Source organism: Misgurnus anguillicaudatus, chromosome 18 (genome assembly GCF_027580225.2).
Source record: "Misgurnus anguillicaudatus chromosome 18, ASM2758022v2, whole genome shotgun sequence".
In the NCBI taxonomy this organism is placed as follows: Eukaryota; Metazoa; Chordata; class Actinopteri; order Cypriniformes; family Cobitidae; genus Misgurnus; species Misgurnus anguillicaudatus.
In genome coordinates, this window is record NC_073354.2 from 6,683,479 (window position 1) to 6,710,149 (window position 26,671).

The following is a 26,671-nucleotide window of genomic DNA, read 5'->3' on the forward strand; positions in this document are numbered from 1 at the left end:
TCAGATTTGATCAATCTGCCTCTTTGAATAATTGAATATTAAGTATGATCAATTGTTGTATATAGAACTCCTATTAAACTTTTCTGAAGAAAGCAAAAGTATTTTGTCATTTTGTCACAAGTTGCCTGGATTTCTTTGTTTTGAAACAATCACCATTTGACAATAAAATGTATTTGTCAAAAAAGTAAATCAAGTAATAGATGAAATCTGGTAATGGCAAAATCCAGATTTGAGTTTCTACCATTACCAATTCATTGAGTCCATTGTGTTTATTCTATTTAAAGGCAGGTTGCATGATCTCTGAATGATCTCTCCTGACATTTGAAATCACCTAAACAAACACGCCTACCCCAATAGAATCTGGACCTTCTTTTGATAGACCCCCCTTCCTGCTGATTGGTTACAAGTGCGTTTTGGTACTCGGCCTGACTCCCTTTTCCAAAGCATTTTTTAAAAATCATGCACACCGCCTTTAAAGGTACAATATGTAGGAATTTTCACCACTAGAGGTCATTATTTCACAATAACAAAGGCAAAGCCAGTGGAACAATGAGAGTTGTTGTTTTCATCATCCAGAGTGGAATTCGCTAGTCATGTTCATGGATGAGATACTGAATTCATGATTTATTATCTCTATGTTTGATCATATTATTTTATACCATCGTAATAAAACGACAGCTGGTTGTTAGTCTATTTTCTTTAAAAAAAAATTAAAGATAATTTACTCACCACCATGTCATCCAAAAAGTTGATATGTTTCTTTGTTCAGTTGATAAGAAACTGTTTTTGAGGAAAACATTCCAGGATTTTTCTCATTTTATGGACTTTTAATGAACCCCAATACTTTGCAATTTTAAACCGCATTAAAAGAACTCTAAACGTCAGTTTATTGTTTAAAATGGTCCGCAAATGTGCGTTTCATATATGTAAGACGTGACCTTTCGACGTCATTACACAATTACGTGAGGTCGCGCTGGGGCGTCGCGTCACACAGCTGGAGGAAGAAGAGAAGTTGTGGTTTAAAAACACTTTTTTTATTTTTCTTGCCAATAATGACAATCGTTTCACTAGATAAGACCCTTATGCTTCATTTGGGATCGTTTATGGAGTCCTTTTAAACTCCGTTAAAAGTGCAATTTTAAACTGCATTAAGGCTGTTACGTGTTGGGGTCCATTAAAGTCCATTAAAATGAGAAAAATCCTGGAATGTTTTCCTCAAAAAACATAATTTCTTCTCGACTGAACAAAGAAAGACATTAACAGTTTGGATGACACGGTGATGAAAAATATATCTGGAATATATCCTTTAATATTTCATGTCCGATTTGACACAAACTTCCTTTAGAGATCTGATTGCAGGTTTTTATTTAGAGGTGTTTAGCTTATTATAAATTACACATTTACTGTGTATGTTGTAACATGTTTGGCATTTATAGGAATAAAATTACCTTAACATTTTTAGATAATCTTAATAATGAGATAAAACATGTTTACAACCTCAAAGCCCTTTTTAACCCAGTATATCATAACTAACATTTTGAAGCCACTGGGAAAGGGTGTAAGTCACTTCTTAGCATTTTTTTTCCCAAAATACTTGGAAAAGTTGTCCATGATTGCGCTGATGGGTACAGAAACAACAAGTAAACCACAGAGGATGCAAAAGGTAGCTACGATTCTCCCGGCCAAAGTCTGTGGATATACATCCCCGTAGCCCACTGTTGTCAGGGAAACAATGGCCCACCAACAGCAATTAGAAAAGGAGGACATTGTGGATGAAGCGTCATCTTTCTCGATGTAGTAAATCAAAGTTGAGAAGAACGGTATTCCAACAGCAATGAAAAGAAGAAGACGACACACCTCATGGTGGGAATCTTTTAAGGTTTCACCAAAAGCTCTCACACCTTCTGAATGTCTCGCAAGTTTCAGGACCCTGAAAGCCCTCATCACCTGAAGAATCTGAACCACCTCTTCGACGTTGACCAGACTTGCCCTGTCTTTCTCATTCAATCCTTCAAAGGCCAGAATCACATAGAAGGGCAAGAAAGAAGCGAGGTCGATGATATTCAAAGGATTTCTCAAAAACTTCCAAGGACGAGGAGCAGCGAACATTCGCAGGGCAAACTCCACCGTGAAGAAAATAATACAGGTAATCTCCAAGCAGGCCAGTACAGAAAAATCTGTATAAGTTATGTGTCTGTATTCGGGCATGCTGTGGACAAACATGGCCACGATGGAGGTCAAAATAATCACGATCGACAACACCGCTAAGCCTTTTGCACATCTGGAGTAACCGGGATCTTCGAGGGTCTGCCACATAAACTTGCGCGTATCCGAGCACCACGTGCCCTCAAATGTCAGGTCACTGCTGGCGGCCGAGATCTCTTCAGGCGACGAATCGCAAACATTCTCCAGGTTCTTCTCCTTCTTATATTTTCGCTCAAACAACCAATCGAAACAGCAGGCTTCCAGATCCTTGACGCAAAGACCCCAGTATTCCATCTCCTGAATGAAGCAAAACACACAGAGCTCCTCTAAAGCGTGAAAGTGTCCAGTGCGGTAGAAATTGAGGACACAGTAAAAGACTTGTGGGCTCCTGTCGAAGTAATATTCCTGCTCGGTGGGGTTGTAGTCGTCGCAGAGCTCCAGGATGGCTGAGATGCTACAGCACTGCAGTAACTGAGCCACACGTGTGTTTGGGAACCGGAGCAGAATGCAACGCTCCACCTTGTGCCGGATGCCTCCAACATTGATGTTAACCAGATCTTCTTCGTTGCTCTCATGGTGAAAAACCTGTCCATACACCATGGCGGAGGTATTGTTTCAATCACTTCAGGAAACTTGATAAAGGCAGTCTTGCATTTTCTAAACAAATGAAAATAATGTATGTATGATAACAGATATATCAACGACACTCAACAACAATAAATCATGACTACGCAAATCATATTAGACATAACATGTACACTGTTAAAAATTTCTTTAGAAATTACAGTATAACTGGCAGCTGTTTGCCTTACTGTAAATTAAAATGTATGTTATTTACTGGCAAGAGGTTGTTCAAAGTTAAATGTTAACAAATCTTTGTCTTTACAAATAAAACTATAAAATAACAGCCCCATGCAAAGCATTCTGGGAATCAAAATCTAAAGACAAAAACAGGCTGCGTCCGAAAGCTCTGAAATGCTTCCCTCTGAGGCAGCATTCCAAGGCAGGACGGCATCAAGGCATGTCCGGGTGCAACGTTTGGTTTACTTCATGAGAAACCTACATGTCCTGTCCCACAAGTTATGCGTTGGCGTGCACGGAGAATGTGATTGGTCGAGCTCGGAAAAATAAAATGGCAGCCAAGGAAGCAGCTGGAGCACAAATTTAGTGTAAATAAAGTTATATTTACACTTTTTAATTGCATTTCTAGTGAGAAATGATTGTAGTAGTTGGGATTAGTTATCATAAAGGCGCTCTCAGTTTATTTTTCAAACAGAATTCCATGAAGTGTGTCCAAAAGCGTTTCTCTAGCAGCCTTCATGCCTCCGAAGTCATTGCCTCATGAGGCAGAGAGGCAAAAAAGTCAGCTGCCGAAGCTTTCGGACGCAGCCACAGAAAAAGGTTGATGAGGATTTCTGGTTCCCAGAATGCTTTGCATGCTTTGCATTATTTTATAGTTTTATTCTGTAAAGATAAAGACTTGTTAATGTTTAATGTTCATTTAACTTTGAACTGTTGCCAGTAAATAAATTTAAATCTACAGTAAGTTACTGGCAAACAGCTCCATAAATACAGCAATTTTTTACAGAAAATTCTAGATTTTGTGACTGTAGGGGAAACCATACCAAAATCTAAGTTACAATCCATCCAATTGCATAAATGTTTATTTTCTCCGCCAATGGTTTTGTTTGCTGGTGGTATCACACATGGCATCAAAGTTCTCCAAAGAAAATCTTGAATAATACATTTTTATATGCGCACATTAATTAAACTATATTATAAGACAAGTGGACTTCTCCTCATTTTTAGGGGCAAGATGTCACATTTTTGTCAGGTTAGTTATGCTTTAAATTTCATACTGATAAATATATTTTACATTTAGGCATTTTAGCCACACCTTTGTCATATTTTTGAATATTTAACATGTTTTGTTTCAGTATTATGTCGTCCTAGAAATTTTGCTGACAAACATTAAATAGTCTTTAGTAAAGTCCATTTGGAATAAACATATGTTTTACAGATGGTTAATGAAACATTTTAATTATGGCATTAAAGAAAGAAAAAATATATATTTTATAAACAAACCTAGCCTAAGAAAATTTTATTTTAGTAAAAAGCCAATTTCAGTGCTTTTACAATTACAGTGCATTCATTCAAGTTTGCCATTCAAGTCAAAGCCTTGGTTTGTGACAAATATTCCCATTGTCTCCCTCAAATCATACCGTTATAGTCACAAAAAAGAGACTTTAGACAAAACTGGGAAAAACACCATTAAGTAAAAATCACTTACCCGTGCACTTAACTAAAAAAGCACTTTATCATCACCAGTAGATGAAAAGTTTTTGGGAAACTATACTACAAATCCAACTGTTCGTCAAAGATCGGTTTTTCAAAATTCGCAAAAAGCAAAAACAAACAAATACGAGGCGCGTGTCCATCACGTTGGCAACCTAGCCCCATATATGGTAAAGGCAACTCCAGCGGAAACAGCTAGACGGTCAGTCTCGTTAGTTGTTGTTCGCTACGTCAGAATTATTTCGGTAAATGTGTTTCCATGTCCCATTATTCGCATTTTCTCGTATAAATAACAAACCACTGACACTTTTTTGGGAATTACGTTTTTTTTTAATCGAAATTTGGCGTTTCCATCACTCTTTTTTGATGCGATAATGCGCATAAAATCATGCTGTGGAAACAAGGCTTGTGAAACGTAAAGAGTCGTCTGGAGCTCGGAGCCGCAGGTGAGGCTCGTGCACTGTTTGGGTTCCTCACCTGTGCGCAATAATTAACAATCAGAGCGCAGCGGGGACGCGCGGGTGATTAACGAGCTGGAGCGTGATATCTCTCAATCTGTTACCACACAGACGATGTTTTCTATTGCACCTTTTCACAAATATCTACAAACAATGGTGTGCTTTGAAATATGGTAGGTGTTCATCTACGCAAAATGTGTGTTTTAACTAAACACAGAATTTGTTTTTGAGTTTCTTTATGATGTTTATAGGGTTTTATGGCTTGTTATTGTACCTGCCACGATCATTCACGGAGACAATTCAGCAGGTAAGCCAAACTACAACCACTTAAACAGTTCTGTGTTGATTTTCATTTACCTAATGGACCCACTTCCTTGTTTTCAGATGAAATAAATGCTGAATGTCTTGGAAGTAGAGTACAGTTCACCATCCACGGTTCATCGAGTGCAGTGACACCTTTAGAGGTTTATGCAGTCAGTAAGTTGTAATTGTTAGCATGCCAGTAACTTATTAAACCTCAGAATTAATTTGGGTCTCCTCTTGGTGTTTCAGATGACACACAGATTGTACTCATAACACCTTACCTGGCAGCTCAGTGTGGCTACACTCAGAAATCTGATCCGTGGGGTAATACAATAGTCTCAGCCTCCCTACAAAGCTGTTTTGCGAAGAAAGAGGTACATGTCCTAGCTCTCATCTCTAAAGATTGATGTGGAATTAAATGGAAGGTGCTTAATTCTATCTAATGTTTTATTCATAGGATGGCATGGCATTTACAGTGGCCATGCAGTTTAAGCTGTATGATTTTCCAACGTCATCTGAGAAAGTCCACGAAGTGACCAAGTCCTGCAGTCATAAAATGACCTCGCGTGAAATTATGTGTGAAACAAATTTCATGGAGGCAAGCAGTTTTGTTTTTCTCTTAACTTTCCAATATAACAAATACAGATGTGAAGAGAGACTTTCTGAGTCTTGAAGTTAAAATGATTCTTGCCCTGTCTATCAAGGGCTCCTGATGTGCCAATGGATGCATGCATTTTTGCTAGCTCTCTTTGCTGCATGTTTATTTAGGTATCTGTGAGGAAAGCACTACCAGATAAGACAGCTGCTTTAAAACATTTGGTAAGTGTGATTTTTGTGTATGATTGCAAAAATAGTAAATCCACTATTATTCAGATTGGGTAGGGGAGAGCTGGGTTAGTTGTCATACTTTTCACACTGTCTAACATTTACTAAGCACCATACATCACAATGGTATAAATCTCATACTAAATGAAAGAAGGAAGTCTTGGGCACATATGTTGTATTCATTAAATTTTCATATTTTATCTCATTACGGAGTTGTAGACTGTTGAATATAGAATGCTTACTTGTGACAATTTGCCCCAACGGCAGGTAAGTTGTCACCCTGGATCAGTGGTTCTCAAACTGGGGTCCGCGAGATGGTGCCAGGGGGGCCCCAGTTTTATGACATTTTATAAAATACATTAATTCGTCATGAATTCTGTGAAATTAAACCTGAAAAAAATAAGGCAGCACTACTTTGTATAATTTAATGTTTTGTTTAATTAAAATGTGAAGTTTTAGAAATGTTTTTTGTCATAAATTTTCTTTGGGGGGGCCGTGAAGGAATGCACCATACACAAAGGGGGCCGCACGCTGAAAAGGTTTGAGAACCACTGCCCTAGATTATCTAAAGAACAACACAACTACTTAATTGTGATTGATTTTACTTTTGCGCTTAACCCTGGGTTATCTTTGTTTTAAGCCCTGCTTTTTACTCTAGGTTAAGAATAGTTTCACACTTGTAATTTAACTCTTTCACCGCCATTGACGAGATATCTCGTCAATTAAGAGAAAACGCTTCCCCGCCAATGACGAGATTTTCCGTCTTTCTGCAATACCGGGTGGACAGATAATTACTCAACATGTTTAATCTGAGTGATTTTATGAGTGATTTTATAAGTTATTTACGCCTGCCGGCTGTGTAAAAACATTACTTTGTTCCGCTATTTGGAAGTCAATGGAAGGTCTGTTTTTTTCCCCAAAAAGGGGCAGTGTCGAAATTTACAGTCAAGTTCCCGGATGTGCCGGTAGTCCGTATAAAAAATTCAAATAGGTTAAAACTGCACATCTAAGTAGTTATCTTTATGGGGATTTTTTTAACTTTGTTTAAAATTTGAGATTTTAGTAATATGTATTTTAACTCTTTCCCCGCCAGCATTTTTTTAAAAAGTTGCCAGCCAGCGGCAGCGTTTTTCATGATATTCACAAAAGTTGAATGCCTTCCAGAAAATGTTCTTCTTCAAATATATAAACAATACAATATACCAAATAAAAGAACAGACCCTCTGCTTTCAAACAAAAAAAGTTTCATCCTACCTTCAGTAGTTCTTTTGTAATCAGCTTTTGAATATGGGTAGGTTTCTGCAAAAACACCACATTTTGAGCAAAAAGCAGAGATAATTCCATTTTTGTGACGGACTTTTCATAGAGATCCCATTCAGGGCAATCTTTAAAACAGACACGGACATGTAGCAGCTTGCCATAGGGCATTACTTCCGGGTTTAAAAAGTTGCGAAAGAAAATACTCGTCATCGCCGGGAAGCGTTTTTTCTTGATTGAGATCTCGTCAATGGCGGCGAAAGAGTTAAGTGTTTTAACAGACTCATGTAACAACACCAGTCAAAAATAACTGTTATCCTATATGACACAATTCAGTTTAAATCTTAATCGGCCAGTATTTTTGGCTACCTATTGAAATCTGTAACCGTTGCCTTCAACTGCCAAATATGTAAATTCATGCTAAATTAACATATTTACATAAAATCCACATTATATGTTATTTAGCGTTATGCCATATGACACCGGATTTCACTACATTGTGTGCTAGTGAGGAAAAGGGTAAGTTAAACACATTTCATGAAAGACATGCATACATTTCACCATTGTTTGGTGGTCCTTCAGGGTCTTCCTGATTGTGTAACATGCTGTCTTACATCGTGTCAAAATTCACAATAAAATTACTCCAGTTTGCTTGTTATCCCGGATGGCATTGGCTGACAGCCAATTTTGGGACAGAATGCTCCAGAGTATAACAATCAACTGGATGTCATATTCTTTGTAATATTAAAATATATTGTTGTCAGGACTCATACAGTAATGCCTGTGGCAGAGATGTTAGGGTTTATTAATTTTTCTTCTTCAGTTTGTTTGGCTTTTTTGTATGTCACACTATGTTTAGACATCAAAATTGCACTTCACGTCAGTGGGCCAAATGCTAAAATTGTCTCTCTAACAGCCCACAGTTGATTCTAACTTGGAACTCTGGAAGATCATACTGTACACCCCTGAAGAGAAGGCTTTTTATGAGGAGGATCTACTAAAGATGGGTTACAGTGTTAACAGTTCTCCATCAAGACTGGTGATGCGAAGCCCGTACAACATGGCCGAAAGCTTTGTAGAACGTGTATGAATTCATTTGAGTGCCATTAATAATTTCTCACTTTTTTTGTCTGTGTTTGATTGATGTGTCTTCTTTTCAGCTCGCAGACGTTGACATGATCGTGTTCAAATCGGCGGTCTTGTACCGAGACCGATGGATGATGGCTATAGTGGAGGCATCAGCTGCTTGTCCAACAAGTGAGGCTTTTTAATACACAAACTACAATGACCAAAGAACTAAGACTTTCTGTTTACACAAGGTTGGTTTCTCTCAAATATTGTACACAAATCTGTCTAAATCGGTGTTAGTGAACACTTCTTGTTTGCTGAGATAATCCATTCGCCTCATAGGTGTGGCATATCAAGATGGTGATTGCGCAGGTGTGCCTTAGGCTGGCCACAATAAAAGGCTGAGTGCTGAGAGAGAAAACTGCACATTTTACAATGTCACAGATGTCACAAGTTTTGAGGTAGCGTGCTCTTGGCATGCTAACTGCAGGAATGTCCACCAGGGCTGTTGCCTGTGAATTGAATGTTCATTTCTCTATCATAAGCCGTTTCCATAGGCATTTGAGAATTTGCCCAAACATCCAACTGGCCTCACAACTGCAAACCATGTGTAACCACACCAGCCCAGAACCTCCACATCAGCATTTTCACCTCCAAGATCGTCTTAGACCAGGCATTTGGACAGCTGCTGCAACATTCGGTTTGCATAACCCAAAAATTTCTGAACAAACTGTTTCAGGGAAGCTCATCTGCATGCTTGTCGTCCACATTGGTGTCTCAACCTGACTTAAGTTTGTGGTCGTAACCAACTTGAGTGGGCAAAAACTCACATTAAAGGCGTCTGGCACTTCAAGGATTAATCAATTAAAATGCCTGTGAAGTGCTTCAGGTGAATTTGCATGTGGTCTTAAAGAACCATAAAAAAACTGTGTTGTCTTTGTGTCCACAGATGGAGCCACTGTCGTCGGTCAGATGATTTTTTGGCACGTTCCTCGGCAGATCCCCCATCTGATGTCTTCTGATTTTGAGATATTGGAGGTTCATCTGGGAGTTAATGGCAGAAGACTCACACCCGTTGAAATGGCCAGCCATAACTACACCATGTCTTTTACAGAGTCCCATATAGTCATTGTGATTCCCATTGGTTCTCCTGATGGATACTACAAGGTTGGGTTTCTTCCTCTTTTATTTACGTTAAAAAGTAAAAGGAACCAATGACAAGTCCTCATTTCATTACAGAGTCATGTTCACATGGAGCACTACCATATCAGTTACACCATAGAGCCCATGCTGGAAATGCTGTGGAAGGAGCTACTGGATAGGACCACATATCAGGTTTTGTTCCCCATCACCACCCCTCTGACACCCTGGCAGCCCCAAATCACTGACAGTAAGTGTTCAATTTGGGCAAAATTAGAGAATTATTGAATTCCAAGTGAATTATTTATGTGATCAGATACTCTGGCAAAGCAGAAGATGTTTGATGTCCTGCTGGGTTACTTTCTGCCTGATGTGGAGTTGTTGAATATCACTGTGGGCTCTCAGGTGCTCAGCATCTCTGAGCTCATCAGTAGAGGTTTTGGCCTACAGGAGCACCACTTCCCTAATGGCACCAAAGGGTTTTCTTTCAGGGTGTCCTTCTCTGATCCCAACGTCCAGAAAATGGTGCGTTCGAGTTTTTTCCTTGCTTGCTGGTTTGGATGCGTCCATTGTAGACTGAAGTATGAAGAATCATCAAACTAAGATTAAATAAGATAGCAAAGTAATAGATTTATTTTCTATGCCAGACATGTTTATGCTTAATTACAGTCACAAAATTCCCCTTTAAGTTATTTTAACGCATGATGTTTTCAGTTAGTCTACTAAACCTCTCTGAATTTACCCTGCTTCCCATTCAAAAGTAAATATAACAATAGGCTTGTTTGAGATGTGGCTCGCCTCAACCGAAATTTAGACATTAGAAATTTAGAGCATGCGGCTGCAGTAAGAGGAAGAATAAAAATGGGCTTATAAGATGGACTTATCACCAATCTCGCAATCCAGTCGACCACAAACATCAGCAGAGGCAGAGATCGTGGTTGCATATTTTTTCGTAGATGAAATGGATAAAACTGAAATATCAATAAATACATTTATATGAAGGTGTTTATAATGAGAGTCAACTAAGTTGAATGTACAAACTGTTCATTACTGGAGAACGCAACTTATGGTGCTTTTCCATTGGAGAGTACCCCACGATTTGGTTTAGTTTGGGTCGGGTCCGCTTTTCCACTGGGTGCAGTACGTAGTACCAGATACTTTTTTTAGTACCACCTCGGCTGGGGTTCCAAGCGACCTGAGCTGATACCAAAACGTGACGCAAAAACATTGTAGATCACTGATTGGTCTGAGAGAATCGTCACTACCAGCGTCATCGCTATAATGTAAAAGATTAGCTTTACCTTCATGCTAGCTTGCGCTGTCTCGAGCAAACCTGTTGTCATATGTGCTTCGCTGTAAGTTCCTAAACTCCATTTTTAGCGTTGGAAAAACATCCACAGGTTGAGAATCAGGAACATCATACGTTTTTCCAGACCTGCAGTTTGTGTCGGCACATTCGCAATGCACATGGCCGCTTAAATGCAACTTAAATGAGGCTCAGCGGAGCGTGTCGACCGACGCTACGGGTGTTTGTACAGAAACTGTTATGCGAGACGGAGGTAGTGATAATTGCGATGTGCAAACATCTATTTATGGTGGACAATTTTAAGTTTGTGGCAGACTGAGAGATAAATTAATGGATGGGAATGTACAACAACGCTCTCACTTGTATGATGTCATAGCAGTAAGCAGCGCGAATATAACGACGCTCCTATAATCCCGCCAACTCCAAAGTGTTACTAAACTCGATGGAAAAGCTAACCAACCCAAAGTGAGGTGAGCTGACCTGACCCAAACCAAACCGTGGGGTACTATGCAGTGGAATAGCACCATTAGTAAATGTTGGAATGTATAAATCTAAGTCTAGTGGTAATGCTAATTATTTTCTTTTTTGTGAAATATAAACCGCTTGCAGTACAAATAATTTATCACTAATACAAATGTTTAAAGGAGTTCATTAAAAATATAAATATCACAAGTCAATAACCAGTAAAAAAATATAAAAACTACTATAAGAAGTGGAGTTTTTAGAATTAAGAAGTCATCAGCTGACATCCCCAGGCCAATGAGCATTAAGCTGTGTCGTCAGCAAGTCTTTTCTCTTCGTGCATTGGAGAGCAACTGCACCCGACTGCAGAATCCGTCATCGCAAGTTTTTTGGCACAATGTCAGCACGGTGGTCTGATGTAACTCGGGCACTTTTCTAATCTGCATGTATCATTGGTGATTGATTCTGCGCAGAATTTGCTCATCTCAAACAAGCCTAATTTTATGGTTATCGCCTTTCACTGCGCTATTTAACGGCTCCAGAGCAAAGTCGCTTGTCACACCTCACTTTCTAACGTGATTGATCTGTGATGCAGAATCTTCGCTATGATGTCACAAGCTACACACTTCCCCTCATCTTTGGATTTGTCATCTTGCCTGAACATGCATCTTTCTTACACTCTGCAGTACTAGAAGCTTCATTACGTGATCTGGGTAAGACATTTACCCTTAGTTTCACAGACAAGGCTAAAGGCTAATCGTAGACTAAAACATATGTTTGAGCTGTCTCAATAACTTGTAAAGACAGAACCTAAAATGTGCCAGGGCTATTGATTTGTCTTAAGATACAAACCAGAGTAACCTCTTTTTCTTAGAATGTTTAAACATCTTTTATCAACATGCCTAATTTAACTAAGATCTAGTCCTGGCTGAAGCTAAGCTTTGTCTGTGAAACCAGGTATTATACATCTGTCAAGAAGCCTTGAATATTGGACACACCTGGGCTGCACAGATCTGCTTCTAAAGATTTACTTTAACCTCCTAAGACCAGAGATTTGGTTTGTCTATTTTTCACATTTCTTCCAGCTATTTGGGGGTTAGGAAGAACCAATAAATATAATAACCAAATATTTTTCTTAGTACATGAAGCAGTGTATGTATGTGTTCAACAGGTTCCAGTTACACAGAGTTAAGTATTATGGTGCAAAACAACAAAAAAATGTGATGTCCATGTATGTGAACATACAGGTCTTAAGAGGTTAAATTACAACATGATCATAAAAATCACAATGTTTGGATTCCACTTTGGGAAATCTGCAGATAGTTTTCCAGCAGCAGAAATGAGTAATCTTGTAATATCTAAGTTGGTTTTAATGTGCCTATTTTGCTTTTTCAGTCCTTCCTGGAGCAGGGGGAAGTTGCGGAAATGAGAGTTTTAACATTTATGTGAAGTATGGCAACACTCCAGAGTCCCAGCTGAAGATCATACTGGGGGAAAGAGAGCTGAACAACGACAATTTACAGCAGTATAACCATCATCGGAATGACACGCATTTTACCATTGATGTTCCATTAATGTCTCCAGACGTGATATTTGAGGTACTCTTCAAATGTCCTTAACCAGGACTAAGCAACCTGTTTAAAATCGATGACCTATATGGCAAGGGTTGTTTTTATTTACTGATTTGTTTTTTGTCTCTCTTCCCTTCTACAAGTCTGTTAAGTTGGCAGGAGTCAGGGGAAGACTTGATCTTAAAATCAAAGATTCAGTAAATGACTGGGATCTCAAAGATTTGTCCCTGGCCTGCCCTTTCTATGTCCCGTTGTTAGGTTGGTGCTCATATTGCCTTGCTCCCTTTTAGAGTTTGACTTGTTGCTTCACCGTTGCAAATATCTTGTTGTTTTTGGGTCCAGAGTGTTTATCTAACGGAACAATGACTGTAATTCTTCCCAAACTGGAATCCGTACCGAATCTGAATCCTGGTGAACTCTCTCTGAGAGACCCGGCCTGCAAACCCATCTACACTGAAGATCACTTTGCTTATTTTCACTTTGCTCTCAACACTTGTGGGACTTCAAGAACGGTAGAGTAAGGATACTACTGTGTGTGCATGACTGCTGTTATGTTCACATTACTTTGCTGACATTTTGCTCATGCAGTTTGTTGAAGATACAATGAAGTATGAGAATGAAGTGACATGGAAGGAAGAACCTCTACAGACGATCTCTGAATCACTCAGTGAACCTTACAAGCAATACAGGTCAGGAGCTTAAGTTTGTAGATGTTGGATTTACTGCTCAATCCAGGCTAGGCTTTATTATCTGTGATAATGTTGTATAACCCTATCAATTCAGTCCTAAGTCACTTACAAAGTGCAATCATGGCAAAGTATTGGCTGTGACAAGCAAAGTTTACTGCTTCAGAATTTGTAGATTATTTTGATTTGACAACATGTTCTCTATGGGATTCAGATCCTGGAAGTTGCCTTTGCATGGATACAAAGTTTCAATGTAATGATCTTTGAGCCACTTCATTATCACTTTTGGCTTAGGACATGCTGTGCCGTCATGCTGGAAAATGTCCAGATCATCATCAAATGCAGGGAGATGTTCCTCTTGCAGGACTTTGCCATGAATAAAAACTGATATGAAAGTGTTTTTGGGTAGATTTATGAGAGGGTCTACTTCCTTGGTTGAAAAGCATCCCGGACATGGATGGTCTAAGGATGGTTCACTGTTGGCATGTCACAGTACTCATGGTAGTGTTCACCTTCTCCGGACAGTCGATTTTTCAGATGTCTCAAACCTTATCAGAGAAAATAACTTAGCAGCCATGTTCTGCTGTCCAATCATTGTACTTTCTGCAGAGTTTCAGTCTGTCTTTGATGTTTCTCTTGTAGAGAAGTAGCTTCTTAACTGCCCTTCTTGAGATCCTGAGACCAGGGCATTGTCTAAAAGTATTTGCCTCACTGTGTGTGCAGATGCACTCATATGCACTCATATGCACTCATATGCACCTGCTGCCAATACTAAAAATGCTCATCTTACCGGAGGTAAAATGGTTGAGTGAGAAGGACACGATCCTGGTGCTTACTTGGACACTCTAGGACATCCTAAAGGCTGTTTCACACGGTACTTTGCAACCGCGAGTGTTTAGATCTTTTTCAATAGGAGACGTGCGGCAAGCGTCAAAACAGGGGCGGTTATAGAGGTGAAGCGGAGTTGGTCCACATGCCTTGCTCGTGCACCCAAAATCCTGTCCATTCTCTGAACATGGCACTTCATGGCAGGTGTCGTTGAAGATAAACACATTTGCACTAAATGCTGCACAAAACAGTGTGAAACAGCCTTTACTGCAGTCAAACCTCTCTCCTCCTTGAAGGTCCTGATCTGGTAGATGATTCTTTCAGAATCTTTGTTGCAATTTTCTTGCATGTGATGCAATTTTAATGCAAAGCGATGATAGCTGCGTGTTTGTATTTGTTTGGAGGTAACCATTGCTAACAAGTACATAATGATTGGAAGCACTTCATGATTGGATAGCAGTCAGTCTACTCTTATCAAATCAGTATGATGGTGATTTCACTTGACTAGTACCTATTCCAACTTTAACACGTGCTTCTGATATGATTAGTAAAAAGATGTGAGGTTATCATTTAGTAGCATGGCCAAACCAACCCCCACCCCTCCATGTGAAATTAGATTTTTGTGAGATGTTAGTTTCTTGGCCAGTTAAGCTTTTTGCAATTATCTAAAATGCATCTGAGCTAGTAAAAATTGTGAACGAACGTCACAAACTTAAGCAGCAAACTTTGCAAAACACACAATGTACGTCACTGACAATACTTGGCCATGAATGTACACTGGGCCAGTCAGGTAAAATTACAATACTCACCATTTAAAAAAGTACAGACACCGGAGGGCAATACTGTATGTGGGTGTCAGCATCCACTAGTATGCTGTTTGTTATAGAACTTTTGTGGCGAGTAAAAAGCGGTAACACTGACCGAGACTTCAATTCTGAACAGGTTCACAGTGTCTTGCATTTATAAGGCAAATTCCACACAGAGCGTGATGTTTCATTCTGTTTCACACTTGAAAGAGCCAGAGGCAGATGTTGGGACGGGTGAACTCACGGTTCAACTGAGACTCTCTCAGGGTATGTAAAATGTGAGAATTGCTATTGTCCACCTAAGCATTTAAGTTAATTTCAGAGCTGTGAGTTATCTTGGAAGGAATTGTGTAACACAAGATGCAATGGATCATGGTAGCGATGAAGAAACAAACTTGTACGTTTAAGAATAATTACGACATTGATTTATATAGTTGACTTCACTTAAGTTTAACATTTTAATTTTTTTCTAAGTTGTGCTTATTTAACATGGGCCAAAACTTATAGTAGGTATAATTTACTTGCATAATCAGGTTGTTTTAACTTCATGCTGCATTTTTTGTCTTCAGTCGAAATAAATTTTTTTTTGAGGAAAACATTCTAGGATTTTTCTCCATCTAGTGGACCTCAATGGTTTGCAGTTTACAATTGCAGTTCAAAGGGCTCTAAACAATCCCAAATGAGGTGTAAGGGTCTTCTCTAGCAAAAAGATCATCATTTTGGCCAAAAGAATAAAAATGTGTACTTTCAAACCGTAATTTCTCGTTTTGTACTAGCCGTGATGCGCCAACCAGACCTTGCAGATTAAAAAATCACATCGAAAGGTCACGTGTGAAAGCAGTGGTGTGCACGGGGGAGTCCGGGGAGGCTGAAGCCCCTGCCCCTTTAGCCCCTCTCCAGTAATAGTAAATAATTATTAAAAATGTTATAATAAATAATGCTACTAATACTATACTATAATATAATATAATAAAACATTATATAAATATTGCTTGGCACAGGCATTTCGTGGGGGTGGAGCGTTAGGCGGTAAGCTAATACAGAAAATGAAGAATTTCATTGCAAAATGAGATAAACATGTTTATTATTATGTTATCATGTTATTATTTTGTTTTATGGTGCTACTTAGCTGTATTTTTTAAGTTATGAAGGTTTAAATCAAAACAAACCAACTGCAGTTGCATTGAAATTAATTGGAATGTACAACCAAAAAACGAGATTTCTGAACAATTAAAAAAAACGGTGGTTATCTCGTTTTGCAACGAAACTCTTCAAATATACACTTATCCTACATGCTGCTACTGGAAAGGTTGCGGCAACATGCAAGTTATGCTTAACTAATTGGTAAAACACTATTCCATCCACATTCTGAAAGGCCCTTCCTTGTGTTATTAGTTAGATATCATTTCACCAAATTAATTTCTATTAAGACCATGTCCAACTCTAAATTGTAAGAAATGTTATATCTTTATTTCATGGTAATGCTTTACATTAAGGTTTAAATTAACTAATAAATGCTGTATGAGTTCAGTTCATTATTAGGTTTTTAATGGAATATTCAATTTTCTTAAAAGAAAAATCCAGATAATTTACTCACCACAATGTCATCCAAAATGTTGATGTCTTTCTTTGTTCAGTCGAGAAGAAATTATGTTTTTTGAGGAAAACATTGCAGGATTTTTCTCATTTTAATGGACTTTAATGGACCCCAACACTCAACCCAACACACAACAGTTTTTTTTCAACTGAGTTTCAAAGGACTATAAACAATCCCAAATGAGGCATAAGGGTCTTATCTAGCAAAACGGTTGTCATTTTTGACAATAAAAATAACAAATATACACTTTTAAAGCACAACTTCTCGTCTAGATACGGTCCAGCGTGACCTAACGTAAATGCGTAGTGACGTAGGGAGGTCACGTGTTACATGTATGAAACGCACAGTTGCGGACCATTGTAAACAATAAACTGACACCACAAAGACATTAATTAGTATCAGTTGACATACAACAACGTTGGAACGGTCCTCTTTCTCCAGACTTGTAAACACTGGGGCGGAGTTTTGCGTTCGTCCTTTGTGACCTCTTGAGGTCATGACGTATTGCGGTGACGTAGTGGGGTCAGCTGGCGCATCACGACCGGATCTAGACGAGAAGTTGTCCTTTAAAAGTGTATATTTGTCGGTTTTGTTGTCAAGAATGACGGTCGTTTTGCTGGATAGGACCCTTAAGGCCAATTTATGCTTTTGCGTCGGGGTTGCGCCGTAGGGTACGCCAGACGCTACACACATAGGCAACGCCGTCATGAGCATTTATACTTCTGCGTTTGTGTTGCTCTGCAGTTACACCACCGAATTGCGTAGGAGGAAACAAAATACATTCACGTCGACCAATCACAGATCTTGCGGTCCGCGTCGTTTCGACGTGTTACATTTTTGAGGAGGTGCTGTAAGTTTTACACTGTTTTGTGAGGTAGTCTTTCTCAGTACATGCACCTTAACAGAATAGACCCCTTCACAGTTCACGTCACAGGCGGTTCCCACTGCGCATGTCGGGGTCAGAAAAGTCATTACAGCAGATTGAGTTGCGTATTATTTGGTATCGTCAAAAATGCTTACTTACGTCGTGGGCTTTGAAAATCGCAACAGGTCTTCCGTTAAGTTTTCGCGAAAAAAATACAACATCTGCAGCGCAAGCAATTAATGTGCAGTTTGGAACAATGCAAAGATCAAAGAGGCTTGTGTTTGTAGTGCTCACTTCATTTGAGGTAAGTCATCATTTTTCAGCCCTGTTAGATTAAACTATAAAGCCTAAAGGGTATGAACAGTTTGACCCCATGCTGCGCGCGCACCCGATAGTCATTCAATGTTTACGAACACTTCCAAGATCCATAAAAGTCTTTTGATTGACACAAAGCATTGTTGTTTTTTGGGTTAATTAATATTAAATGCAAAGATCATCCCAACTGATACAGTTTCAGCATTAAGGAAGTCCTTAACATCGCTTACACTATAAAAAAGAGATTTGTTGGTTGAAAGATTTTAAGTTGTGAATGTGGGAAATGTTGACATTAGTTTTTTTCTAATAACTTGACTTTAAATCCTTAAGATATGGTGTATAGACTCTTCTATCATGATGAGGATTATCCAGTTCTGAAGTATCTGAAACAGCCTCTTTATTTTGAGGTTGGCATGGATCACTCCAGTGATGCCAGGGTTGCTGTAGTCTTGGAAAACTGTTGGGCAACACTTACCAAAGACAGACACTCCAGACCTCGATGGGATTTAATAGTTGATGGGTACGTTTTGAAAGTGCTGTGTACTGTTTCTGGAACATTTCGACAAGGTTTCTGATCATTTTCTCTCTCTTATTAGCTGTCCGAGTTCTAAAGACCCCGAACAAACCAAGCTTCTTCCTGTAATGGCGGATGACAGAGTGCATATCCCTGATCACTTCAAGAGATTTGAGGTTGAAACCTTTAATTTCAAGGATGATGGGAGTTTGGATGGTGATGAGGATGTCAACATGGCAAGACGGGTAATGTAAAAACATACTATTATGCAACAGTAAACATTACTTTCCAAAACTATTTATAGATTTTTTACTAAGTTTAAATTCTTTAATTATGAAAAATCTCTTTTTTAAAAGACAATGGAAATATGTTATTTTGAATGTAAAAACAGCATAAGTCCCTACTGAAAAATCCAGCTAATACCAGCATAAGCTGGTGAGCTGGTTTTAGCTGGTCTCCAGCTTGGTTTTAGCTGGTTTTGCTGGTGTAGCAAGCTGGTCTAGTTGTGTTTTGGTCACTTTTTAAGCTGGTCCAGCTGGCCCACCTGCATGACCAGCTTTGTCAGGCTGGGAGGACCAGCGTAAACCACCTTAAACCAGCTTATGCTGGTCTTAGCTGGATTTTTCAGCAGGGGTGGAACCGTTAAAACAATTACCACTGCAAAAATAGCTTTTAAATGTGTCAAATGTCTTTTTTAGCATCTTAATGTAGTATATACGTTTAATATGCATAAACACAAGACTGGTTATGTGGTCCAGGGTCACATTTTATGTCACACGGGTATATTTACAGCAATAGCCAAATATACATTTGTATGGATCAAAATGATTGATTTTTTTTTCATTTATCAAAAATCATTAGAACACTAAAGATCATGTAGTTTTATGTTTATAAATGTTTCAGTTATTCAAACCTGTGGTGTTACACGTCCATATACCCTGGACTAAAAACCAATCTTAAGTAGCACGGGTATATTTGTAGCAAAAGGCCAAAATGCATTGTATGGGTCAAAATTATCGTTTTATGCCAAAAATCATTGGGATATTAAGTGAAGATCAATGAAGATATTTTGTACATTTCCTACTATAAATATATCAAAACTGTCAGTGGATGCAGTTGCTAAGCACTTTATTTGGACTTTAAAGAATTTTTTTGCACCCTCAGATTCTAGATTTTCAAATAGTTGCATCTCGACCAAATATTGTCTTATCCTAACAAACATCAATGGAAAGCTTATTAACTTTCAGATGCTATATAAATCTCAATTTCAAAAATTGACCCTTATAATTGGTTTTGTGATCCAGGGCTTGGATGTTTTAGCATTAAAAACAATTGACCAGTCTTTGAATTGAGGTGGACTGGGCTTGTCCCGGACCTCCTATAAGCATTGAGGGACCCCTTATAAAGCACAAAAATATAAATTAAGGGGTCCCCTGGTTTTAATTAATGGGCTACATGAATTTAAAATTCTCATGCTGCACTACCACAAAGCGATAGCATCCATTAGTTTATTTCGAACTTAAAGATAATCTAAAAGATTTCTGTCTGAAATTAATGTAAACTCTCAAGTGTGTCTCGTGCCGTTTTCTGAATGAATTGTCTTTGCATTTTGACCTTGTTGACGTTAAGAATCTTTAGTTATTATCTTTTAGTAATTTTTGTAGTTGGCGTCTTTTAAAAAAATATTCTCAAACTATTATTTTACACTAATTTGAGGGGTAAAATGGTTAGGGTTTAAGTTAAGAGTGTTTTGGTTTAATTAAAATGTTGATCCAAGACCAACTAAAAATGTTGATCCAGGAACACATTTCACTTTGTGTTTGACCCTACAGTATAATGATGGGGACCCCCAATATCTTTGACATAATTCAAACACCAGTGTTGGGGAAAGTTACGTTTAAAAGTAATGAATTACAATATTAAGTTACTCCCCCAAACTGTTACTTATCATCGAAAGTAATGCTTGCATTACTCTTAAATTGCTTTTACTTTTAAATTACTTTTTCTTACTTGGCTGAGGCTTGATTTCTTTTAGGCCTTGCAAGTGTTTTTATGACTGAAGTTCTGCATTCAGAAATTGCATTTTCCATTGCAAAAATGTCGAGCTCTGGTCTGCCATCTTGTTTCTGACTGAAATGGTTCCCACTCAGGCGCTCGTGCGTAAAATCTACATTAATACGTTCAGTTTAATGCAGTACATTTGTTTTTTACATCAAATTAATTAAACTGAAACGTAACTTGCATTACTTTTTTTGAAAAAGTAACTCTCATATGTACATTTATAAAGTAATGCATTACTTTACTTGTTACTTCAGAAAAGTAATATTATATAATGCACGTTTGTTGTAATGCGTTACCCCAACACTGTCGAACACAGTCATTAACTATTAGATCCTAAATTAAATCCTTCTGTTTGTGCAGATGCAGCGCAAGGTGCTATGAATTGTTTTTATTGTGCATGGAATTTTTAAGCCATACCTTGCAAGACAACACTACTTTTATGTACACACAAGATCCTTTTGCATAGTAGTGAGAAACGCCATCTTTAAACAATGAGATAATATAATTTAATGTTTAAAACTTTGTATACTTATAGTTCAGTTTGCTCGTAGGTATTTGTCCATTGTGACGTCATCCTTTGTCATGTTGAGAATGCTGCTGAAGGACGATGTTTCCAACAGTGCGCAACTCCTCGAAATCCGAATCAAGCGAGTCACTTCAGTCGAGGTAACCGATCTATATTTTTACTGTAAGTTGTCTTTGTTAACGGTGTAGTTACTTTTATGTGACTGGTGACTCTCTCTTCGATAGTTCGCAGAAGATCAGACTTTACAAAAGAAGAACTGCAGCATGTCTCTACAGGCCCTATTCTTCTGATGGGATGATGTCATGTGATGACATTCATCTCTGATGTTGAGTCGCATGTTTAAGTTAATTTTGAATGCCCAAGGTTTTTAACTCTTTGAAATCTGTTAGATCATAAATGCATAAATTCAAATCCTATTGTAGATGTTGTGGTTGTCCACTAGATGGCATTCAGTTTACAACGTTAGGTTAAAAATCCCAATGCATTGACTGCAAGAGTTTTTCTGTTCTCGGGTGGAAAGTTCAGGTGCTTTAAAGGAAGTTCAACATATTGAATTGGTGAGATGTAAAAAGTTTGTAACCTGCAGTAATAAAATTACTCAAAAGAAAACTGATGGTTATTTGATGCATATAAATAAATGCAAATAATGAGACATTCTCTGTTTGATTTAAAGAAAATTTTAGGTTTATAAGAAAACTTAATTGAATAAGAATCCTGTGGGTGTGCTGTGCTGCGTACACATGTTTTGGCAAATGTCAAGACTGTAGACAGGCAATATTTCCTCAGGATTTCCATTCTGTAAAAGCTGCTGCCAAACATCACATTCACGCAGCCAAGCTGCGGTTGGTCTTTAAAAGTCATAGTGTCATTTAAACTCCCCTCTTAATAAACACTTTAATTATCAGATCATCACATCTTTCACTTTAAGAATGGTTTTTAACATTGTTACTGTTTTATGCTGAAGCGTGTGGAGCAACAGCTGCTCGGCATGAGGAAATGTGAGACGTGATGTTTAAAGATAAATATTACTGAACAGAATACTGTGTTCCTGTGCCGCAAATGAGCATTGTGTTAGGAGTGCAAAAGGTCATGGGTTCACACATACGGATTAAATGTATAGCTTGCATTATACTGTAATTCACTTTGGATAAAAGCATCATGCTTTGTAATATAATTTACAATCAGTTTAATAGGAAGCTACAAGACTTTATTTAATCGTATGAAGGTCTATACGGTGTTTGCTTCTGCTGTTAAAATAGCCGAAGACAAAGGATTCCAGCATTTTATTAAGGGGGTCATATGACATTGCTAAAAAGTCAATACGTGACTATTTCACGTATGGACCAACGTGAAAATGTCACGTTTTGCCGGGTTTGAACGTGAGCATGTCACGTTTTCTGTTTGTCACTTTCACGTTTTGTTTACTCCAGTTTTTTGTCCTATTTTCAAACCATTTTCGCTTCGGTTTAGGGTTAGATTTGGTGCTTGTGTTATATGTCACTTTAAGTATTTGTCACTTTAAGTATTGGTTTATAAAAAAAAAGATACAAGACTTATTCTTTTATATTTTCTAAACTTTAACCAATTGTCGCCTGACGTTGGGGTTAAAGTTTGTTTAGGTAAGGATGTCATTTTATGTAAATCTAACCCTAAACCGAAGTGACAATGGTAAGAAATTAGGACAAAAAAAGTTGAGTAACCAAAACGTGAAAGTGACACAAACAGAAAACGTGACATGCTCACGTTCAAACCCGGCAAAACATGACATTTTCACGTTGGTCCATACGTGAAATAGTCACGTATTTGCGTGATATTGGGTTGAGTCATGACATTGCATTATGCAAAAAACACAAAATATTGCAATGTGTTGATGTGGTTCATGGTTCAAAAAACACATTGGGGTGATTTCCTGGACAGGGTTTATCATTCTCCCATACTAAAAGCATGTTTTTTTACAGCCCGGCGCAGTTATAATTTTTACGCCTCGCACTGTTTGAATAGCAAATGCATTTTCTCCCATTTCTGCGCCCATGTTTATGCTGGGCTGAAAACGAGGTGTTTGGGTGCATTGTTGGCACGTTTCTATTTTGAGGCAGCCAAATAGACTACATTTTTTTGTTATGAGCGTGTGTGCAATATGCGTCGAACGGGACAACAGCGTACATACAGTTCACTTAATACACACACAGACGAGCAGCACACAAGCACTTTTAAATATGAAAAATTTAGGGATTAAAATGTAAAAGAGGGTAAGTGTGTCTCTTTAGACATAAATAAGGATAGATTACAGGACTTTAGAAGGCGTGAAGAGCTGCTTCACCTGTAGCCTGGTAAGATGATTTTTTTTGCTTTCAGACCAAATATTGCACTTATTTTTTAATACTAACACACACATTTATTGTGCATGATGACTTTGAATATGGGGAGATGAAAATGTACATATTAATATTTTTCAAAACGCTCATGGCGCTGTCCCAGTGCTGAAACATTTCGGCTGTGCACACGTTTGTAAATTTGTTAAGACAAATTTCGAAATGAGAATTTCTACACAATTGGATTTTTGTTGTCATAATTTAATAAGCACATATAATGTACACTCTCAAAAAAAATTCAACCCAGCATTGGGTCATGTTTATTAAAGATGATTAAACGTGTCAGAGCCGATGGTGTAGTGAGCAGTGGTACTTTCACACTTTTGGCGACCCGAGTTCGATTCACGATTCATTTAACTAAGACCCGTTCTGGCTTCAGCTAAGCCTTGTCTGTGAAACCAGGCCATAGTTCCCGATCCTCACAGTATCACCTTTTAATTTTGCAGGTTTATTTTCTTGTCAATAGTTTTTAATCTGTTTTCACATTTCTTACTGTGGCATGCAGGTGGGCAAGAAAATATTATGTGGCCATAAATTATGATTTTGTTCCTATGAATTATTTATGTGTTCCCTCATTTTACAAATTAATAAATTACGAAATCGTTTTTGTTACGTTTCCTCTCCAACGCCCTAAATGGGGAGAGTAATAAAACACTGTCCATGGATATTTTAATAGAGTCTCTGACACTTTTAGAGACATTGGCCAACCATTTTTGCCAAGAATATATTTCAGAGAACCCTTGGCTGATCTTTTGCAACTTGATATGGATGAGGACTGTTGCATTAACATGTTAAAGCTACACTGGCCATAAACAAACAAGTGGCCTTGGTCAAAAACTAAAGAAGCTGTTTGGTCAACATACGATTAATGTGGGCATGGATTGTAATGAAACATGTTTATCCATAAAATACATCTAATGGAAAAAATAAACATCACAGTAGGCATTTCAATCAATTAAATGTTTTCTTTGATTATAAGGTTGGGAAAAAATTATGCCGAAAATCATTGGGATATTTAGTAAAGATCATGGGCCTCATTTATAAAAGGTTTATATGCACAGATTTGATTGTAAAGTGTGCGTACACAAAAATCCATGGCGAATTCCATATATATAAAAACTTTGACGTGGAAAAATGCTTAGAGCCATGTCAGGGTCTGAGCAGACATACACACTTTTGCTTGTCCGATTGCTGCATGTTTTGGAAATATAAACAATTTTTGCTGCTCGAAAAGGGTTTAAACTTTATATATCAAAATGTTATTTTTGTAAGTGGGTATTGTTGCTAAGGACTTCATATGGACAACTTAAATGCGATTTTCTCAATATTTTGATTTTTTTTTTGCAATAATTTTCAAATAGCTGTTTCTCAGCCAAATATTGTCCAATCCTTTATTGATGATGTAAAAAATTATCATAGCTGGCGACTGCATTACAGTTCCATATCATGTTTAACTGAACTAACAGATTTATTTAATTTCAAAAAATATATGTGTGGTAGCAAAAGAAATGAATTGTAAAGAATGAATAAAATAATTAAAAAGAGAAATAAATAAATAAACACTGACTGCCTGCTTCAGTTTTGTTTTTGCTTCATTCCTGATATAAAACTAGAATGAATGAACACGTAAATATTGAAGCAAAAAGTCGGGTGTGCATTATTTTAGAATAATTCAATGGCCAGTCATCAATTATTCCTTACTTATACCACGGGCCTGTTGAAGGCTTTATTCTGATTGCTTGAGAAATGTTTCATGGGTGTTGATTATTTTTCGATAAATGCACACCTAACCTGTCAAATGTCTTAAAATAATAACCAGAGCAATGTCTGTGGAAACCATGGTATAAGTGGAATAACTGACTCTGGTCCTTTGAACGATTTGAAAATATTGCACAATATTGTCCTTGAGTGTGCATTATTTTACAATAATTCAATGGACAGTCGTCAAGTATTCTTATTTTTATTCACATATTATTTCTGATTATTTTTCTGTAAAGCTGCTTTGCCTTAAAGCAGTGCTTCTCAAATAGTGGGGCGGGACCCCCAGGGGGGGCTCGAAGCGACACCAGGGGGGGCGCGTGAGACCCCGAGGAAAATACTTTTTCAGGAAGTGATTTTTTTTGCACCGTCACTTAAAGACATTACACCCCAAACACGCTGATAAGCCGCTTGCGATTTTATTATTATTTATTTATTATATTTAATTAAATTTTTCAGTATTAAATGGTCAAAAAATATAATGTAAAGAAGGATTGATTTATTTTATTTCAGGCAAATTGATGCATTTTAAATCTTTTCTGTTACAAAATAAAAAAAAATGTTACTAAAGTTATTCTTTGTTGTTAATAAGGATATAATGTTTTGCAGATGTGTAATTTAATAGACAAATTATACTATTTACAGTCGCGGCGGAGAGTTGGGGGGGCGCGAAATGTTTACTTCTTCCTAGGGGGGGGCGTGACAGAAAATAATTGAGAAGCACTGCCTTAAAGGATTAGTCCATTTTCTTAAAAGAAAAATCCAGATAATTTACTCACCACCATGTCATCCAAAATGTTGATGTCTTTCTTTGTTCAGTCGAGAAGAAATTATGTTTTATGAGGAAAACATTGCAGGATTTTTCTAATTTTAATGGACTTTAATAGAGCCCAACATTTAAAACTTAACTCAACACGTAACTGTTTTTTTCAACGGAGTTTTAAAGGACTATACAAATATACACTTTTAAACCACAACTTTGCGTCTAGATTCGGTCGTGACCCCATGCAATACATCATGACGTCAAGAGGTCACAGAGGACGAACGCCAAACTCCGCCCTAGTGTTTACAAATGTGTTGAAAGAGGACCGTTCCGACGTTGTTGTATGTGGAATGATCAATTAATGTCTTTGTGTCAGTTTATTGTTTACAATGGTCCGCAAATGTGCGTTTTATATATGTAACACGTGACCTCCCTACGTCACTACGCATTTACGTTAGGTCGCGCTGGACCGGACCTAGACGAAAAGTTGTGGTTTAAAGGGGTGGTTTAATGGTATTTCAAGCTTTCTGACTTATTAACACAGTTATAGAGTTGTTTCCTCATGCTAAACGTAGGCAAAGTGTCAAAACAGCAGTTGGGCTTGTTTCAGAGTATTTCTGTGCCGAATGCACTTCACCAGGGTTCGTACAAGTTTCGTCAAATTTTTTTCGATTACGGTTCTAGCTGACG

The 26,671-nt window shown here is 37.8% G+C and overlaps 2 protein-coding genes across 3 annotated transcripts; one reads left to right on the forward strand and one right to left on the reverse strand.

Moving 5' to 3' along the window:
• Positions 1–1,348: 1,348 nt before the first annotated feature.
• kcns3b (potassium voltage-gated channel, delayed-rectifier, subfamily S, member 3b) lies at positions 1,349–5,337 on the reverse strand. Of its 2 annotated transcripts, none has more exons than XM_055186383.2 (2): positions 5,316–5,337; positions 1,349–2,862 (listed from the first exon to the last, which is right to left on the reverse strand). In XM_055186383.2, exon 2 carries the CDS (start codon positions 2,803–2,805, stop codon positions 1,564–1,566), a length of 1,242 nt encoding a protein of 413 aa, XP_055042358.2. In that variant the 5' UTR covers positions 2,806–2,862; positions 5,316–5,337; the 3' UTR covers positions 1,349–1,563. The 2 variants fall into 2 exon arrangements, with proteins under 2 accessions (XP_055042358.2, XP_055042357.2); XM_055186382.2 differs by lacking the exon at positions 5,316–5,337 and adding an exon at positions 4,496–4,694.
• Positions 4,930–21,740, forward strand: zpax2 (zona pellucida protein AX 2). Its single transcript, XM_055186381.2, has 21 exons — positions 4,930–5,131; positions 5,210–5,265; positions 5,343–5,435; positions 5,511–5,635; positions 5,719–5,859; positions 6,030–6,080; positions 8,260–8,427; positions 8,504–8,600; positions 9,361–9,578; positions 9,651–9,801; positions 9,868–10,076; positions 11,915–12,032; positions 12,715–12,917; positions 13,034–13,148; positions 13,233–13,402; positions 13,479–13,579; positions 15,347–15,477; positions 18,318–18,507; positions 18,584–18,746; positions 21,114–21,228; positions 21,313–21,740. The coding sequence occupies exons 1-21, from the start codon at positions 5,073–5,075 to the stop codon at positions 21,384–21,386; spliced, it is 2,748 nt and encodes a 915-aa protein (XP_055042356.2). The 5' UTR covers positions 4,930–5,072; the 3' UTR covers positions 21,387–21,740.
• Positions 21,741–26,671: the final 4,931 nt, after the last annotated feature.

Bases quoted from the DNA above. Each gene is read 5' to 3' on its own strand.
- kcns3b (XM_055186383.2), bottom strand. From the start codon at position 2,805: ATGGTGTATGGACAGGTTTTTCACCATGAGAGCAACGAAGAAGATCTG.
- zpax2 (XM_055186381.2), top strand. From the start codon at position 5,073: ATGTTTTCTATTGCACCTTTTCACAAATATCTACAAACAATGGTGTGC. The intron at 10,077-11,914 runs GTGCGTTCGAGT...TCTGTGATGCAG, and splicing joins ATCCCAACGTCCAGAAAATG to AATCTTCGCTATGATGTCAC. The intron at 21,229-21,312 runs GTAACCGATCTA...TCTCTTCGATAG, and splicing joins AGCGAGTCACTTCAGTCGAG to TTCGCAGAAGATCAGACTTT.